Source organism: Ranitomeya variabilis, chromosome 5 (assembly GCF_051348905.1).
Source record: "Ranitomeya variabilis isolate aRanVar5 chromosome 5, aRanVar5.hap1, whole genome shotgun sequence".
NCBI lineage: Eukaryota > Metazoa > Chordata > Amphibia > Anura > Dendrobatidae > Ranitomeya > Ranitomeya variabilis.
This window is the reverse complement of record NC_135236.1, coordinates 406,667,996-406,687,270: the sequence shown is the minus strand read 5'-3', so window position 1 is coordinate 406,687,270 and position 19,275 is coordinate 406,667,996. Positions and strand designations below refer to the sequence as shown.

General features: G+C 43.8%; 1 protein-coding gene across 1 annotated transcript in view; it reads left to right on the top strand.

Moving 5' to 3' along the window:
- ADAMTS20 (ADAM metallopeptidase with thrombospondin type 1 motif 20) overlaps positions 1-19,275 on the top strand; it is a 469,041-nt gene that overhangs the window by 246,215 nt on the left and 203,551 nt on the right. Inside the window, exons 12-15 of the mRNA XM_077265126.1 lie at positions 647-792; positions 15,869-16,050; positions 16,147-16,283; positions 16,614-16,731. Of these exons, the coding sequence (XP_077121241.1) occupies positions 647-792; positions 15,869-16,050; positions 16,147-16,283; positions 16,614-16,731 (583 nt within the window). The remainder of the gene's footprint in view (positions 1-646; positions 793-15,868; positions 16,051-16,146; positions 16,284-16,613; positions 16,732-19,275) is intronic.

Sequence of the window (19,275 nt, the reverse complement as noted above, 5' to 3'; positions counted from 1 at the left end):
CGAGACTGCATCTGAGGTCGGACGGGCAGCGCTCACTGTGCCTGTCCCAGGCAGAACAAAACAGCGCAGGCGCCAGATTTGTTTTGAAAACAGTGCGGAGGGGGCGGCACCCGGCACCGAAGAAGCCTTGAGTGACGGCAGTGTGGCGTGTGCAGCAGGGGGGTTAAGACCTGCCTCCAGGGCTAAAGACAGGTATTTTTGCGAAATTATAAAACGCTTTATTTCTGCTTTGACTGCACCAATAACTAAAAGAGCCACCTTGTCAGAATGCAGCATTACTGCTGCACAAGGTGGCTCTTTTAGTTTCTAATGGCTGGAGGGGGTGACAGAGTCCCTTTAAGAGCCAAATTCTTTTGTTGCTAATATCTCAGCAACAAACGTAAAACATTACTATAACATCCCTTGTTAAGTTCAACATGAAAGATTTGGTGAAAAGACAATTTTTACCAAGTGCAAAAATACATTTGTTAAAACTATACATTTTAAAAACCACTGTGGGCCTGGTTATGAGAGGCAAATTGTCCGATTATGAGAGGCAAATTGTCTTGTACAATAAAAAAATGAGTAGCTTTTGACTATTTTAATTTGTTTGTTTTTTAATGTTTTTATTGTTATAAATGTATTTATTTATTTTCTTATTAAATAGCATTGCCATCGTGGCCTTTGTGTAGACAAAGTATTGAATACCCATCTTGTAGATGGTGAATGGGGTCCTTGGGAGCCTTACAGTTCATGTTCAAGAAGCTGTGGTGGTGGAATCAAAACGTCTACTAGATATTGCAATCAACCTGAGTAAGCTGTTGAACTGATGTATTGCATATTTATTCATGTAAATATTGCTTCTGTCCATTATCAAATGAAATATTTAATAAGATCTCGTGAGCTTTTTGACCTAAGGACAGAAGCATGGGGAAGTACGCTGTACCATTTTTCATCTGTTTTCAGAATTGTGTTGTTACATCAACTGTCAAAATAAATAACCTTAGTTTTAGTAACATTATTTTTAGCCCTTTTAGGACATGAGGACATTGAGCAGCCAAAACAAAGAAACAATGTAAAGTGCAGCTCACAGAATTAACCTTATAGAAAGCGTCCTACCTCAATTATTTTCACCGCAGAAAAAGACACTATTTCAAAGATGACTAATAAAACTTAACATTTACTTCATTATAATAAAACACACTATAACATTCACGATCTAAAACTCATATGGCTGCTGAAAAAGTTACAGGGTGCACAAACTCCCTACCAGACCTCTGTCTGTACCCTTCCTAGCAGCAGAGGTTGGCACCCTATTTATACCTGCGCAATGGCGCCCCTGCTCAGCGTAGACTGATCCTAACTGGCCCTAATAGGCCCTGTCGTGCAGAAGATAGATATTACACATTCAGCAGACCATACATGACAGACAGACATATAATTGTCACAAAAATAGTGCAAGAGGTGTGTTCATATGTTAACACACCCCTAAAAAATGTGTATTGCACTCTAATAGGCCAAAAGAAAGGGAGAAAAATATATAAGTATACAGGCTAGTGCAATAGTGTGTTAGCTTATTAGACACACTTAAAAGATGTAATGCACTATTCTTTGGACCTATAGTAAGGTTAGCCTGTACCCCTATCCTTAACCTACCTCCACCCTTTTTTTTTTTTTTTCCTTCAGAGTTTTGCTGCCTAGCCCTTAATTGCTGTCTAGCTGCTTCTTACCTCCTCTTAACCCTTGAATGGCTCTGATCTTAGCTGTTTATCATGGATGTCCAGAGTTTGGCTTCCAGCCTGAGTAATCTCGCGACAAAGGTTCAAAACATACAGGATTTCGTTGTTCACACTCCCATGTCTGAACCTAGAATTCCTATTCCAGAGTTTTTTTCTGGAGATAGATCCCTGCGTTTTTGTCAGATTATAAGGATGTTTTTGAGGAGCCTAAGCTCAATTCGCTCCCTCCTCATAGAGAGTGTGACTGTGCTATAGAATTGATTCCTGGCAGTAAGTTCCCTAAGGGTCGTTTATTTAATCTGTCACTGCCAGAGCATACTGCTATGCGGAATTATATTAAGGAGTCCTTGGAAAAGGGACATATTCGTCCATCTTCGTCCCCTCTGGGAGCAGGTTTTTTTTTCGTGGCAAAAAAAGATGGTTCCCTGAGGCCTTGTATAGATTATCGCCTTCTGAATAAGATTACAGTCAAATACCAGTATCCATTGCCATTATTTACTGATTTGTTTGCTCGCATTAAGGGGGCTAGGTGGTTCACTAAAATAGATCTTCGTGGTGCGTATAATCTGGTGCGGATAAAACAGGGTGATGAGTGGAAAACCGCATTTAATACGCCTGAGGGCCATTTTGAGTATTTGGTAATGCCTTTTGGACTCTCCAATGCTCCGTCAGTCTTTCAGTCCTTTATGCACAATATTTTCCGTGAATATCTGGATAAGTTTATGATTGTGTATTTGGATGATATTTTGGTGTTTTCTGATGACTGGGAGTCTCATGTTCTACAGGTCAGGAAGGTGTTTCAGGTTTTGCGGGCCAATTCTCTGTTTGTGAAGGGCTCAAAGTGTCTCTTCGGAGTCCAGAAGATTTCTTTTTTGGGGTACATTTTTTCTCCTTCTACTATTGAGATGGATCCCGTTAAGGTTCAGGCTATTTGTGACTGGACACAACCTACATCTGTTAAGAGCCTTCAGAAGTTCTTGGGGTTTGCTAATTTTTATCGTCGGTTCATTGCTAATTTTTCCAGTATTGTTAAACCTTTGACTGATTTGACTAAAAAGGGTGCTGATGTTACTGATTGGTCTCCTGCGGCCGTGGAGGCCTTTCGGGAACTTAAGCGCCGGTTTTCTTCTGCTCCTGTGTTGTGTCAACCAGATGTTTCACTTCCTTTTCAGGTGGAGGTTGATGCTTCCGAGATTGGAGCGGGGGCGGTTTTGTCACAGAGAAGTTCTAGTGGCTCGGTGACGAAGCCATGTGCTTTCTTCTCTAGAAAATTCTCGCCCGCCGAGCGCAATTATGATGTGGGTAATCGGGAGCTTTTGGCCATGAAGTGGGCATTTGAGGAGTGGCGTCATTGGCTTGAGGGTGCTAAACATCGCGTGGTGGTCTTGACTGATCACAAGAATCTCATTTACCTTGAGTCTGCCAGGCGTTTGAATCCTAGACAGGCTCGTTGGTCATTATTTTTTTCTCGTTTCAATTTCGTGGTTTCATACCTGCCAGGTTCAAAGAATGTGAAGGCAGATGCTCTTTCCAGGAGTTTTGTGCCTGACTCTCCTGGAGACACTGGGCCTGCTGGTATCCTTAGGGATGGGGTAATATTGTCCGCCGTATCCCCAGACTTGCGAAGCGCATTGCAGGAGTTTCAGGTGGATAAACCGGATCTATGTCCACCAGAAAGACTGTTTGTTCCGGATGATTGGACCAGTAGAGTCATCTCCGAGGTCCATTCTTCTGTGTTGGCTGGTCATCCTGGAATATTTGGTACAAGAGATTTGGTGGCCAGGTCTTTTTGGTGGCCTTCCTTGTCTAGGGATGTGCGTACCTTTGTGCAGTCTTGTGAAGTGTGTGCTCGAGCTAAGCCTTGCTGTTCACGGGCTAGTGGGTTGTTGTTATCTTTGCCCATTCCGAAGCGGCCTTGGACGCACATTTCCATGGATTTTATTTCTGATCTCCCGGTTTCACAGAAAATGTCCGTTATCTGGGTTGTGTGTGACCGCTTTTCTAAGATGGTTCATTTGGTGCCCTTGCCTAAGTTACCCTCCTCCTCTGAGTTGGTTCCTTTGTTTTTTCAGAACGTGGTTCGTTTGCATGGGATTCCGGAGAATATCGTTTCTGACAGGGGATCCCAGTTTGTGTCTAGATTTTGGCGGACGTTTTGTGCCAAGATGGGCATTGATTTGTCTTTCTCGTCTGCATTCCATCCTCAGACGAATGGCCAGACGGAGCGAACTAATCAGACCTTGGAAACTTATTTGAGGTGTTTTGTTTCTGCTGATCAGGATGACTGGATTGCTTTTTTGCCACTGGCCGAATTTGCTCTTAATAATCGGGCTAGTTCTGCCACGTTGGTCTCTCCTTTTTTTTGTAATTCGGGGTTTCATCCTCGTTTTTCCTCTGGTCAGGGGGAATCTTCGGATTGTCCTGGAGTGGACGTGGTGGTGGACAGGCTACATCAGATTTGGAATCAGGTGGTGGACAATTTGAAGTTATCTCAGGAGAAGACTCAGCAGTTTGCTAATCGCCGTCGCCGCGTGGGTCCCCGACTTCTTGTTGGGGACTTGGTGTGGTTGTCTTCTCGTTTTGTCCCTATGAAGGTCTCTTCTCCTAAGTTCAAGCCTCGGTTCATCGGTCCTTATAGGATCTCGGAGATTCTTAACCCTGTATCTTTTCGTTTGGATCTCCCAGCATCGTTTGCTATTCATAATGTGTTCCATCGGTCGTTGTTGCGGAGGTATGAGGTGCCCGTTGTTCCTTCGGTCGAGCCTCCTGCTCCGGTGCTGGTGGAGGGAGAATTGGAGTACGTTGTTGAAAAGATCTTGGATTCTCGTGTTTCCAGACGCAAACTCCAGTATTTGGTTAAGTGGAAGGGTTATGGTCAGGAGGATGATTCCTGGGTGGTCGCCTCCGATGTTCACGCGACTGATTTGGTCCGCGCCTTCCATAGAGCTCACCCTGATCGCCCTGGGGGTTCTCGTGAGGGTTCGGTGACCCCTCCTCAAGGGGGGGGGTACTGTTGTGGATTCTGTTGGTGGGCTCCCTCTGGTGGTTACTGCTGGTACTGGGTGACTTTGGTGGGTTGTGGCCTTTGGTTTCCACCTGTCCATCAGAGGCTGGGTGTTTCCTATTTTACCTGGCCTTTCTGTCATTTCCCTTGCCGGCTATCAATGTGTTCAGATGTGCTCTGTTTGGTTCCTGCCTACCTGCTCCCAGATCTTTCAGGATAAGCTAAGTGCTGATTTTCAGTTGTTTGGTTTTTGGTCCAGCTTGCTTAGAATGTTTCTATGCTAGCTGGTTGCTCTAGTGGACTGAGGTTCTCCTCATGTGCCATGAGTTGGCACATGGGTTCTTGTAATCTCAGGATGGTTTTTTCGATTAGGGTTTTTTGCTGACCGCTCAGTCCCCTTTTGTATCATTCTGCTTTCTAGTTTTCAGCGGGCCTCTATTTGCTAAAGCTATATACATCATCTCTGTGTGTGCCTTCCTCTCATTTCACCGTCAATACATGTGGGGGGCAACTATACCTTTGGGGTTAATTCCTCTGGAGGCAAGTGAGGTCTTGTTTTCTCTGCAGTACTAGTTAGCTCTTAGGCTGGTGCGTGGCGTCTAGAACCAACGTAGGCACGCTCCCTGGCTATCTCTAGTTGCGTTTGTCAGGCGTAGGGCAGCGGTCAGCCCAGGTTCCATCACCCTAGAGCTCGTCCGATATTTGTTATATTTTTGCTTGTCCTGTGCTATCCCTAGCCATTGGGGATTCATGACAGGGCCCTACCAGCTGTTTCCCATGATTCCGGCCCAAAACATGACTCCTCCACCTCCTTGCTGATGTCGCAGCCTTGTTGGGACATGGTGGCCATCCACCAACCATCCACTGCTCCATCCATCTGGACCATCCAGGGTTGCTCGACACTCATCAGTTAACAAGACTGTTTGAAAATTAGTCTTCATGTATGTCTGGGCCCACTGCAACCGTTTCTGCTTGTGAGCACTGTTTAGGGGTGGCCAAATAGTAGGTTTATGCACCACAGCAAGCCTTTGAAGGATCCTACACCTTGAGGTTCGAGGGACTCCAGAGGCAACAACAGCTTCAAATATCTGTTTGCTACTTTGTAATGGTATTTTGGTAGCTTCTCTCTTAAACCAATTAATTTGTCTGGCAGAAACCTTCCTCATTATGCCTTTATCTGCATGAACTGTGCTCTGTTTCAGTCACAAATCTCTTCACAGTATGATGATCACTCTTAAGTTTTCATGAAATATCTAGTGTTTTCATTCCTTGTCCAAGGTATTGCACAATTTAACGCTTTTCAGCAGCAGAGAGATCCTTTTTATTTCCCATATTGCTTGAAACCTGTGGCCTGCTTAATAATGTTGGAACATCATTTTTAAGTAGTTTTCCTTTAAATAGAATCACCTGGAAAACTAATTATCACATGTGTTTAAGATTGATTTCAGTGATCCATTGAGCCCTGAGACACAATACCATCCAGGAGTTTATTTGAAAAACAAAACAATTAAATCTTTATGACACTTAAATCCAATTAGCATAATAATTTGGAACACAGTGTATTGTGAGGACATCATGTGGTAGGGGTTAAAACACAGAATTCAACTGTGTCACTTTATCAATCTGTATGCTGTTGTTTACTTATAGTGCAGGTGTTAGCATTAGAACATTTTCACTCCTAGGGGTACTGTCACACAGTGGCACTTTGATCGCTCCAACGGCACGATCCGTGACGTTGCAGCGTCGCTTGATTATCGCTCCAGCATCGTAGACTGCGGTCACACTTTGCAATGCACGGCGCTGGAGCGATAATTTCATGACGTAGTTGCGATGTAGAAGTCATACGGGACATTGGGAATATCGTGCACACCTTTGTTACACGCTGCGATCATGCCGCAACAGCGGGACACTTGACGACGAAATAAAGTTTCAAACGATCTGCTACGACGTACGATTCTCAGCGGGGTCCCTGATCGCAGTAGCGTGTCAGACACAGCGATATCGTAACTATATCGCTGGAACGTCACGGATCGTGCCGTTGTAGCGACCAAAGTGCCACTGTGTGACAGTACCCTAGGTCTGATGTGCATGCGGCTGCCAGTCCGACTCCACCTGCTCCTGTGATAAGTACCTCTCTGTCTATGGACATTGTACATACAGAGCCTGGTGTAAGGGGGGAGAGGCAGCTTTCTCAGCTCTGCATCATGCTAAATCTAAAAACTCTGATTGTGTCAGAACCGCTGCACATAGTAAACTAATTGATGCATTGTCGGATTTAGGGTCTGTTTACCTGCATCACGCTGCGCTCAGATGCGGTAGCAAAAACCTGCTGACAAATTCCCTTAAACCCCTTCTCGACATATGACGTATATGTACGACATACGTCGTGTCCTTGCCTTTGGTGCCATCTTTTGCAGACCGATGATGGCGATCCAACGATCACAGTTTCAAGTCCCCTAAGGAAACTATTAAATAAAATAAATTGTAAAAAAATTGTTTTTAAAAATATGAAAAGAAAAAAAAAATTCAACCCCTTAAAAATAAAACACATATGGTATCTTTGTGTTCGCAAAAGTCCAATCTATCAAAAGATAACGTAAATTAACGGAATAACAAGAAAAAAACATAATGACAGAATTATGTAGGTTTTTATGGTTTCAATAAATACGTCAGCTTGGGGCACAAAAAATAAGCCCTCACCACTGCTCCACATCATGAAAAATGAACATTACACGTCTCAGAAAATGGCGACATAAAAAAACCTATACTTGTTTGGTATTTGCGTACTCGTACTGACCTACAGAATTATATTGCCACGTCAGTTTTACAATATAATGAACATGGTAAATACAAACCACAAAAAACAATTGTGGAATTGCACTTTTTTTTTGCAATTTCAATGCACTTGGAAGTTTTTTCCCATTTTCCAGGGCACTATGTGATAGAATGAATGGTGTCATTCAAAAGTACAACTTCTCTCTCAAAAAATAAGCTATCATATGGCTATGTCAACAGAAAAATAAAAAAAGTTTTGACTCTTGGAAGAAGGGGAGGAAAAAAAAAAGGAAATTGCAATGTCACGAAGGGGTTAAGACCATATTGTGTTACAAATGTTTGACAGTGTCTGGCCATTAAGACAAAAAAAAATCTGAATTGATTAGCAGTAGAGATGGGCGGACTCCTGGATGTTCGGTTCTGGCGGGTTCGGAGAAAAGTTCGGGTTCGGGTACCAGAACAGTACCTGGACCTGGACCCCATTCACTTGAATAGGGGGCCGAACATCCAGTGTTTGCCATGCTGTCATGTGCATGACAGTGTGGCAAACACCCCTTCTGTTCGGAGGTGAAATCATCCCCGCCGGTCAGAGAGACGCGGTTCCCACTCTGTCAGAAGACAGCGTGAGCGCTCAGCTGTGATCGGAGGTATAAAACTCACCTCTGGTCATGGGTGTCATCTGACAGGACTGTTGTGAATTCTGCTTTTGGGCTCCCTCCGGTGGTTGCAGGTGGTAATGCAGTTGCCCCTGAGTTTCAGTCCTGGTCAGGTGTATCTGCTGATTGCAGTTCTGACTGGGGTATTTAGGCGTGCAGGATTCATTAGTCCTTGCCAGTTGTCCATGGTTGTTGGGAGGTTTTGGTCCTGGTTTGGTTCCTTCTGCCTTCTGCCAAATCAGCAAAGATAAGTGTCTGGTTTTGTTTCTGTGGCACACATGCTGTGTGCTTAATAATTCTGTGCTATTCAGTGTTTTTTGTCCAGCTTAGATTGTGTCAGTATTTCCTCAGTCTTGTTGGATTCTCTGGAGTGGCAGATATACATTCCATGTCTTTAGTTAGATTGTGGAACTTTTTGTATTATCTGCTGTGGATATTTTTGGAAGGGTTTTAATACTGACCGCTTAGCATTCTGTCCTATCTTTCCCTATTTAGCTAGAGTGGCCTCTTTTGCTGAATCCTGTTTTCTGCCTGCGTGTGTCTTTCCTCTCCTACTCACAGTCAATATTCGTGGGGGGCTGCCTATCCTTTGGGGTTCTGCTCTGAGGCAAGGTAGTATTCCTATTTCTATCTATAGGGGTATTTAGTCCTCCGGCTGTGTCGAGGTGTCTAGGGTTTGTTAGGCACACCCCACGGCTACTTCTAGTTGCGGTGTTAGTTTAGGTTTTGCGGTCAGTACAGTTTCCACCTACTCCAGAGAAAGTTCATGCGGCTCCAAAGTCACCGGATCATAACCGTACAACTGGCCCACTATGCATCTCAGAAGAAGGGAAGAAAGGTGTTGAGTCATTTTTTTTTCTGCAGCTTGCTTTGCCTTTTCTTCCCTCTTTTTCTCTGGGTGGCTAAGGAGTCTTGTGTTAGCATGGATGTTCAGGAATTAGCTTCTCGTGTAGACCAGCTTGCTGCTAGGGTACAGGGAATTTCTGATTATATTGTTCAGACTCCTGTTTTAGAGCCGAAGATTCCTACTCCTGATTTGTTTTTTGGTGACAGGTCCAAATTTTTGAGTTTTAAAAACAACTGTAAACTGTTTTTTGCTTTGAGACCTCGATCCTCTGGGGATTCTGTTCAGCAGGTTAAAATCGTCATTTCCCTGCTGCGTGGTGATCCACAGGATTGGGCATTTTCCCTGGAATCTGGGAATCCGGCTTTGCTTAATTTAGATTCCTTTTTTCAGGCTTTAGGACTATTATATGATGAACCTAATTCTGTGGATCAAGCGGAGAAGACCTTGTTGGCCCTATCTCAGGGTCAAGAGGCGGCAGAATTGTATTGTCAGAAATTTAGAAAATGGTCTGTGTTGACTAAATGGAATGATGATGCTTTGGCTGCAATTTTCAGAAAGGGTCTTTCTGAATCCGTTAAAGATGTTGTGGTGGGGGTTCCCACGCCTGTCGGTCTGAGTGGTTCTATGTCTTTGGCCATTCAGATTGATCGGCGCTTGCAGGAGCGCAGAACTGTGCGCGCTGTGGCGTTGTCCTCAGAGCAGAGTCCTGAGCCAATGCAGTGTGATAGGATTCTGTCTAGGACAGAACGACAAGGACTCAGACGTCAGAATAGGTTGTGTTATTATTGTGGCGACGCTTCTCATGTCATTTCAGTCTGCCCTAAACGGACAAAGAGGATCGCTAGTTCATTTACCATCAGTACTGTACAACCTAAATTTCTGTTATCGGTGTCCTTGATCTGCTCATGGTCATCATTTTCTGTCTTGGCGTTTGTGGATTCAGGCACCGCTTTGAACTTAATGGACCTTGAGTTTGCCAGGCGTTGTGGTTTCCCCTTGCAGCCCTTGCAGAACCTTATTCCTTTAAGGGGCATTGATGCTACACCTTTGGCTAAAAATAAGCCCCAGTTTTGGACACAGGTGACCATGCGCATGGCGCCAGCCCATCAGGAAGATTGTCGATTTCTGGTATTGCATAATTTACATGATGCTATCATGTTGGGTTTTCCGTGGTTGCAGGTACATAATCCTGTGTTGGATTGGAAGTCTATGTCTGTGACTAGTTGGGGTTGTCAGGGGGTTCATAATGATGTTCCTTTAATGTCCATCTCCTCTTCTTCCTCTTCCAAAATTCCAGATTTTTTGTCTGATTTTCAGGATGTATTCGATGAGCCCAAGTCCAGTTCTCTTCCACCGCACAGGGACTGTGATTGTGCTATTGATTTGATTCCAGGCTGTAAGTTTCCTAAAGGCCGACTTTTCAACCTGTCTGTGCCTGAACATACCGCTATGCGGAGTTATGTTAAGGAGTCTTTGGAGAAAGGGCATATTCGGCCATCTTCTTCACCGATGGGAGCGGGATTTTTTTTTTGTTGCTAAGAAAGATGGCTCCTTGAGACCCTGTATTGATTATCGCCTCTTGAATAAGATCACAGTCAAGTTTCAATACCCTTTACCTTTGCTTTCCGATTTGTTTGCTAGGATTAAGGGGGCTAGTTGGTTTACGAAGATTGACCTTCGGGGGGCGTATAATCTTGTTCGTATTAAGCAGGGTGATGAATGGAAAACTGCGTTCAATACGCCCGAAGGCCATTTTGAATACCTTGTGATGCCGTTCGGGCTCACTAATGCTCCATCTGTTTTTCAATCTTTCATGCATGATATCTTCCGGACTTATATTGATAAATTCTTGATTGTATATTTGGACGATATTTTGATTTTTTCTGATGATTGGGAGTCTCATGTGGAACAGGTCAGGATGGTATTTCAGATCCTTCGTGACAATGCTTTGTTTGTGAAGGGGTCTAAGTGTCTCTTTGGGGTGCAGAAGGTTTCTTTTTTGGGTTTTATTTTTTCTCCTTCATCTATTGAGATGGATCCGGTTAAGGTTCAGGCCATTCATGATTGGATTCAACCCACGTCCGTAAAGAGCCTTCAGAAATTTTGGGGTTTTGCAAATTTTTATCGCCGTTTCATTGCTAACTTTTCCAGCATGGTTAAACCCTTGACCGATTTGACGAAAAAAGGTGTGATGTGGCGAATTGGTCCTCTGCGGCTGTTTCTGCCTTTCAGGAGCTTAAACGTCAATTTACTTCTGCTCCGGTATTGCGCCAACCGGATGTTTCCCTTCCGTTTGAGGTTGAGATTGACGCTTCTGAGATTGGCGCAGGGGCCGTTTTGTCCCAGAGGGATCATGTTGGTTCCTTGACGAAACCGTGTACATTCTTTTCCCGTAAATTTTCGCCTGCTGAACGCAATTATGATGTTGGCAATCGGGAGTTGTTGGCTATGAAGTGGGCATTTGAGGAGTGGCGACATTGGCTTGAGGGAGCTAAGCACCGTATTGTGGTCTTGACCGATCATAAGAATTTGATTTACCTCGAGTCTGCCAAGCGGCTGAATCCTAGACAGGCTCGATGGTCCTTGTTTTTTTCCCGTTTTGATTTTGTGGTCTCGTATCTTCCGGGTTCCAAGAATATTAAGGCTGATGCCCTTTCTAGGAGTTTTTTGCCTGATTCTCCTGAGGTCCTTGAACCCGTCGGCATTTTGACAGAAGGGGTGGTTCTTTCTGCTATTTCCCCTGATTGACGACGGGTTCTTCAGGAATTTCAGGCTGACAGACCTGATCGTTGTCCAGTGGGGAAACTGTTTGTTCCTGACAGATGGACTAGTAGAGTGATTTCTGTTATGACCTGGTGGTTAAGAGGCCACATTGATATGACCTGGTGGCTAAAACGCAACATGGAACGAGCTCTGAGGAGGTGGTAACTCTACTGACCGCAGTCCCTAATCCTAACAACAACACTAGTAATAGCCGTGGGATGTTCCTGACTCTTCCTAGACACCTCTTCACAGCCTAAGAACTAGCTACCCCTAAAGAAGGAAATACAAAGCTATCTCGCCTCAGAGAAAACCCCAAAAGAAAAGATAGCCCCCCACAAATATTGACTGTGAGTGGAGAGGGAAATGACGTACACAGAAATGAAATCAGATATCAGCAAAGGAGGCCAATACTAAACTTGATAGACAGAGAGAAAAGGATACTGTGCGGTCAGTATTAAAAACTACAAAATCCACGCAGAGTTTACAAAAATGAACTCCACACCGACTCACGGTGTGGAGGGGCACATCTGCTTCCCCAGAGCTTCCAGCTAGCCTGAATATGACATAGTGACAAGCTGGACAAAAAGAGACATATTTGCAGAGCAATAGAGTCCAAAGCAAATGGACAAACAAGAACTAGCAAAAACTTATCTTTTGCTGACAAGGACAGGCCATATGAAAAATCCAAGGAGAGAACCAAATGCAACCTAAGACATTGACAGCTGGCATGAACTAAAGCCCAGAGCAGGTTTAAATAACAAACCCAGGCAAGGCGATTAGTGAAGGCAGCTGCTACAGCTACCTAGAGGAGCAGCAGTTCCACTCGAAACCACCAGAGGGAGCCCAAGGGCAGAACTCACAAAAATACCATTAGCAACCACAGGAGGAAGCTCCAGAACGGAATTCACAACAGATTTCTGAGGTTCACTGTTCTGTGTTGGCTGGTCATCCAGAGACTTGGTTGGTAGGTCCTTTTGGTGGCCTTCTTTATCACGTGATGTGCGTTCTTTTGTGCAGTCCTGTGGGACTTGTGCGCGGGCCAAGCCTTGTTGTTCCCGTGCTAGTGGGTTGCTTTTGCCATTGCCGGTCCCTGAGAGGCCCTGGATGCATATTTCTATGGATTTTATTTCTGATCTTCCGGTTTCCCAGAGGATGTCGGTTATCTGGGTTGTTTGTGACCGATTTTCTAAGATGGTTCATTTGGTGCCTTTGCCTAAATTGTCTTCCTCTTCAGATTTAATTTCGTTGTTTTTTCAGCATGTGGTTCGTTTGCATGGTATTCCGGAGAATATTGTGTCTGACAGAGGTTCCCAGTTTGTTTCTAGGTTTTGGCGGGCCTTTTGTGCTAGGCTGGGCATTGATTTATCTTTTTCCTCTGCATTTCATCCTCAGACAAATGGCCAAACCGAGCGAACTAATCAGACCTTGGAGACTTATTTGAGATGCTTTGTGTCTGCTGATCAGGATGATTGGGTGGCCTTTTTGCCATTGGCCGAGTTTGCCCTTAATAATCGGGCTAGTTCGGCTACTTTGGTTTCGCCTTTTTTTTGTAATTTTGGTTTTCATCCTCGTTTTTCTTCTGGGCAGGTTGAGCCTTCTGACTGTCCTGGTGTGGATTCGGTGATTGACAGGTTGCAGCAGATTTGGGCTCATGTGGTGGACAATTTGGTGTTGTCTCAGGAGGAGGCTCAACGTTTTGCTAACCGTCGTCGGTGTGTTGGTTCCCGGCTTCAGGTTGGGGATCTGGTCTGGTTGTCTTCCCGTCATGTTCCTATGAAGGTTTCTTCTCCTAAGTTTAAGCCTCGGTTTATTGGTCCTTATAGGATTTCTGGGATTATTAATCCGGGGTCTTTTCGATTGGCGCTTCCGGCCTCTTTTGCTATCCATAATGTCTTCCATAGATCTTTATTGCGGAAATATGTGGTACCCGTTGTTCCCTCTGTTAATCCTCCGGCCCCTGTGTTGGTTGATAGGGAGTTGGAGTATGTGGTTGAGAAGATTTTGGATTCTCGTTTTTCGAGGCGGAGACTTCAGTATCTTGTCAAATGGAAGGGTTATGGCCAGGAGGATAATTCTTGGGGTTTTGCCTCTGATGTCCATGCTGCTGATTTGGTTCATGCTTTTCATCTGGCTCGTCCTGATCGGCCTGGGGGCTCTGGTGAGGGTTTGGTGACCCCTCCTCAAGGGGGGGTACTGTTGTGAATTCTGCTTTTGGGCTCCCTTCGGTGGTTGTAGGTGGTAATGCAGTTGCTCCTGAGTTGCAGTCTTGGTCAGGTGTATCTGCTGATTGCAGTTCTGACTGGGGTATTTAGGCGTGCAGGATTCATTAGTCCTTGCCAGTTGTCCATGTTTGTTGGGAGCTTTTGGTCCTGGTTTGGTTCCTTCTGCCTTCTGCCAAATCAGCAAAGATAAGTGTCTGGTTTTGTTTCTGTGGCACACATTCTGTGTGCTTAATAATTCTGTGCTATTCAGTGTTTTTTGTCCAGCTTAGATTGTGTCAGTATTTTCTCAGTCTTGTTGGATTCTCTGGAGTGGCAGATATACATTCCATGTCTTTAGTTAGATTGTGGAACTTTTTGTATTATCTGCTGTGGATATTTTTGGAAGGGTTTTAATACTGACCGCTTAGTATTCTGTCCTATTTTTCCCTATTTAGCTAGAGTGGCCTCTTTTGCTGAATCCTGTTTTCTGCTTGCGTGTGTCTTTCCTCTCCTACTCACAGTCAATATTCGTGGGGGGCTGCCTATCCTTTGGGGTTCTGCTCTGAGGCAAGGTAGTATTCCTATTTCTATCTATAGGGGTATTTAGTCCTCCGGCTGTGTCGAGGTGTCTAGGGTTTGTTAGGCACATCTTACGGCTACTTCTAGTTGCGGTGTTAGTTCAGGTTTTGCGGTCAGTACAGTTTCCACCTACTCCAGAGCAAGTTCATGCGGCTCCAAAGTCACCGGATCATAACACAGGACTACTGGTCCCATCATCTGACACTGCCAGCCGCAGTGAGAGCAGGAGCGGCGGATGAGAGTATTCATCACCCGCTCCTGCTCTGTAAATAAATAATTTAAAAAAAAAATGACTTGGGTCTCCCTGTATTTGTGATAACCAGCCTTGCTAAAGCTAACAGTTGAGGATTAGTATTCTCAGGCTGGTAACGGGTCATGGATATTGGCCCCCCCAACCTAAAAATAGCAGCCCACAGCTGCCCAGAAAAGCCACATATATTAGATGCACCGATTCTTTGTTTACCATGTGACTATAGGATTAGCAATGGATAAGTGTCTTATAGATTCCTCTCCATTACTAATCCGTGGGCTTGATGTAACCTGACACTACAAAGGTGACATCAACCCCACTTGCCACCATTACAGGGCAAGTGAGAGGAGCCAGGCAAAGCGCCAGAATTGGCTCATCTAATTGCCTGGCTGGTTATCAAAAATAGGGGGGAACCCACACCAGGTTTTTTTAAATTATTTATTTACAGCGCAGGAGCGATTGATGAATACTTCCATCCGCCGCTCCGGCTCTTGCTGTTTTTAGCAGCAGCAGCTGTCGGATGATGGGACCTGTTGTCCCATCAGCAGACACCAGTGACCAGAGGTGAGCTTTATATCTCCTATCACAACTGAGCGCTCACACTGTCTTTTGACAGTGTTATGCTGTCTTTTGACAGAATGGGAACCGCGGCTCTCTGACCGGCAGGAATGATTGCACTGCCGATCAGAAGCGGTGTTTGCCGTGCTGTCATGCACATGACAGCGAGACAAACATCCAGTGTTTGGGCAGCCGAACCCGATCAGTAACATGGACTTCCGGGGGAAGTCCGTGTTCGGTGTCCGTCCCTGAACAGTAGGTGTTCGGTAGGGACACCGAACTTTACTGTTCGGGTTCATCCATCTCTAATTAGCAGCTAAAATTATATTATTATCAGCTATATCAACATTTATTTTATGTGAAAACCATACATGAAATTCTTAATTATAATAGTACATAAAGCTTGGAATTTGCTGCACTTTTAAATATGTATTCTTGTTTATTACTTAGCCATAAAATGTTAATGCACATATGTGGTAAATATTATCTAACTTTTACTACTGCAAATGTTTTGTAGGCCAAAAAATGGAGGAAAATATTGTGTGGGAAGAAGAATGAAGTTCAGATCTTGTAACACCGATTCTTGTCCCAAAGGAAAGAGAGATTTTAGAGATGCGCAGTGTTCACAGTTTGATGGCAAGCATTTTAACATCAATGGTCTTACAACCAGTGTACAGTGGATCCCAAAATACAGTGGCAGTAAGTTTCCATTGTATCGTCGTTGTCGCCATAAGAGAGTGAAGTTATTGGAAGCAGAAACTACACAGTAACAGAGAATGCATTTTATCTGTACAGTCCTAATGAAAGATCGGTGCAAGCTGTTTTGTCGTGTTTCTGGGACGTCATCCTATTACCAGCTGAAGGACAGGGTTATAGATGGCACGCCTTGCGGTCCAGATGCTGACGACCTTTGTGTTCAAGGATTATGCAGGGTATGAAATAAAGCTGAAGTGACTCTTGTTTCCATAGTGTTATGTATAAATATAATTTCATAAATCATATTGATAGAAGATATGCATCCTATCATGCTATCAAATATAATGCTCCTATAGAAACAACGTTCTACTTGTTTAATGAATGCAATACAGTTTATCATCTAGCTAAAGTATTAATAAAGCAAAACTAGTTATTAATCATAATAATATTATTATTACAATGACAGCTATCTCTATTAATTAACTATTCTGATAGAGCAAAGAGTAGCCCATATTTGAAGTATGTTTATGTGATATTTTCTGCATTAAATAAATGTTTTTTTTTAGCAAGCGGGCTGTGATCATGTTTTAAATTCCAACGCAAGAAAAGATAAATGTGGTGTATGCGGGGGTGATAATTCCTCCTGCAAACTGGTAGAAGGAACCTTTACCAAAGCTCAGTATGGTAAGTAGATTCTTAATGTCCTGCCTTTGTGGTTAAATTGAAACTGGACTTTTACTAAAATAAAATATATAATTGTGTACATTCTGCATCTTTATATTCCAATAAAGAGACGGCAAAAAAAACAGTCATGTAGATTGGATGCAACCCTAAATGCATGTGGGAGTATTCTCGTCTCTAAGATCCTATCCCAATAAATAGTAGGTGTAATAATAATAATAATATTAGAAAATGCCTCCAATTAGAAATGTGGTATAGTTCTGATAACTTATGTGTCTTAGCCCACATGCTGGGCATTGCAGTGGCTTAGGTCTCCATGGTTACGACGACTAGCAACTAACTGTCACTATGTGAGTGGTCGTAACCATGGATACTTAAGCTGCTACAATGGCCTGTACATGAGGTAAGCGACATAAGTTATCAGGAGAACTATACTACTTTTCTGACCCCTTAGTGACGGGGCCAAATTTTTAAAATCTGGTCTGTGTCACATTATGTGGTAATAACTCTGGAACGCTTCAACATATCACACTGATTTTGAGATTGTTTTTTGTGGCACCGTATCATTTATGATAATGGTAAATTTAGGTTGATATGTTTTGTGTCTATTTATAAAAAAAATGTTGAGAAATTTGACAAAAATGTTAAAACATTAGAAATTTTCAAACTTTAAATGATTATCCCTTTAATCCAAATAGTCATACCATTCAAAACCATTAATAAATAACATTTCCCTCGTGTTTGCTTTAAATCAGCACCACTTGTAAAATGTTTTCTCTTGTTAGCAGCAATTTTTCATTTTTTCAAGGAAATTTACAAAATTTATTTTTTCAGGGACCTATCCAGGTTTGAATTGATTTTATATTGGAAAACCTACGAAAGTGATACCATTTTAAAAACAGCCCCCCCCCCCGACATGGAAAATTGCTGTCAGGTAGTTTATTAACCCTCTAGGTGTGTTTCAGGAATTAATGCAAAGTGACATGACAGGAATGAAAACGTGTATTTTTTACCACCTAAATGTTGGTAACTTCTGAACAGGTTACTACAGCCGGCAGACTCTGAGGCTGCTATTTGGCCGTGAATTGCCATGGCAAACAACAGCACCACACAATCATGATCTCAGGGTGCCGATGGGAATAAATAGGAAGCGCCCACACTCTGTTAACCATTTATATGATGTAGTCACTATTGACAGCAGCGTCTAAGGGGTTAAACAGATATGGACGATGCCAACACTGATCATGGCTGATGCAGCAAGTTGTCAGCTATAGTGTACAGCCGAAAGCTGCTGGATTGTCCCCTGTATGGGGAGGCTAGTCTCTTATATCTCAGGTCACTAAAAAGTCGTATTGGTGGTCATTAAGGGGCCGATTGGAGGTATTTGTTAATATTATTATTATTACACCTACTACATATTGGGATAGTATATTGGAGATTTTAATAAAAAGGGAAGATGCTGCCTTTTGGACACACTCAGTTGTCAGGCACTTTAGTCCAAGGAAAAAGTCGGACATGTGCACATCCCCATGGAATATCATGGGTACGAGTGCTATCTGTCAAAACCACATATAGCATTCGTCCAATATAAATGGTAGTGTCCACGAACCCTACAGGAGTTTTTTTTTGCAAACAAGAGTATTACTTCCATCATTTCTCTGCAAATATAACTGCATTTACCCTAAATGTTAAAAGGGTGCTGCTCACCCTATGTATGAGCAAAGCGCTCTTTCATGTGGTGCAATGACCTTTTCTGCATTACAAAAGATCTTCATTATCTCCTGTGCATCTTCCTCTTTAAGGGTACTGTCACACAGTGGCACTTTTGTCGCTACGACGGTACGATCCGTGACGTTCCAGCGATATCCATACGATATCGCTGTGTCTGACACGCAGCAGCGATCAGGGACCCTGCTGAGAATCGTACGTCGTAGCAGATCGTTTGGAACTTTCTTTCGTCGCTGAATCTCCCGCTGTCATTGCTGGATCGTTGTGTGTGACAGCGATCCAGCGATGCGTTCGCTTGTAACCAGGGTAAACATCGGGTTACTAAGCGCAGGGCCGCGCTTAGTAACCCGATGTTTACCGTGGTTACCAGCGTAAAAGTTAAAAAAAACAAACCGTACATACTCACATTCCGGTGTCCTTTAGGTCCCTTGCCGTCTGCTTCCCGCTCTGACTGACTGCCGGCCAGAGCAGAGCACAGCGGTGACGTCACCGCTGTGATCTGCTTTCACTTTACGGCGGCACTCAGTCAGAGCGGGAAGCAGACGGCAAGGGACCTGAAGGACACCGGAATGTGAGTATGTACGTTTTTTTTTTTTTTACTTTTACGCTGGTAACCACGGTAAACATCGGTTACTAAGCGCGGCCCTGCGCTTAGTAACCCGATGTTTACCCTGGTTACCCGGGACCTCGGCATCGTTGGTCGCTGGAGAGCGGTCTGTGTGACAGCTCCCCAGCGACCACACAACGACTTTCCAACGATCACGGCCAGGTCGTATCGCTGGTCGTGATCGTTGGAAAGTTGCACTGTGTGACAGTACC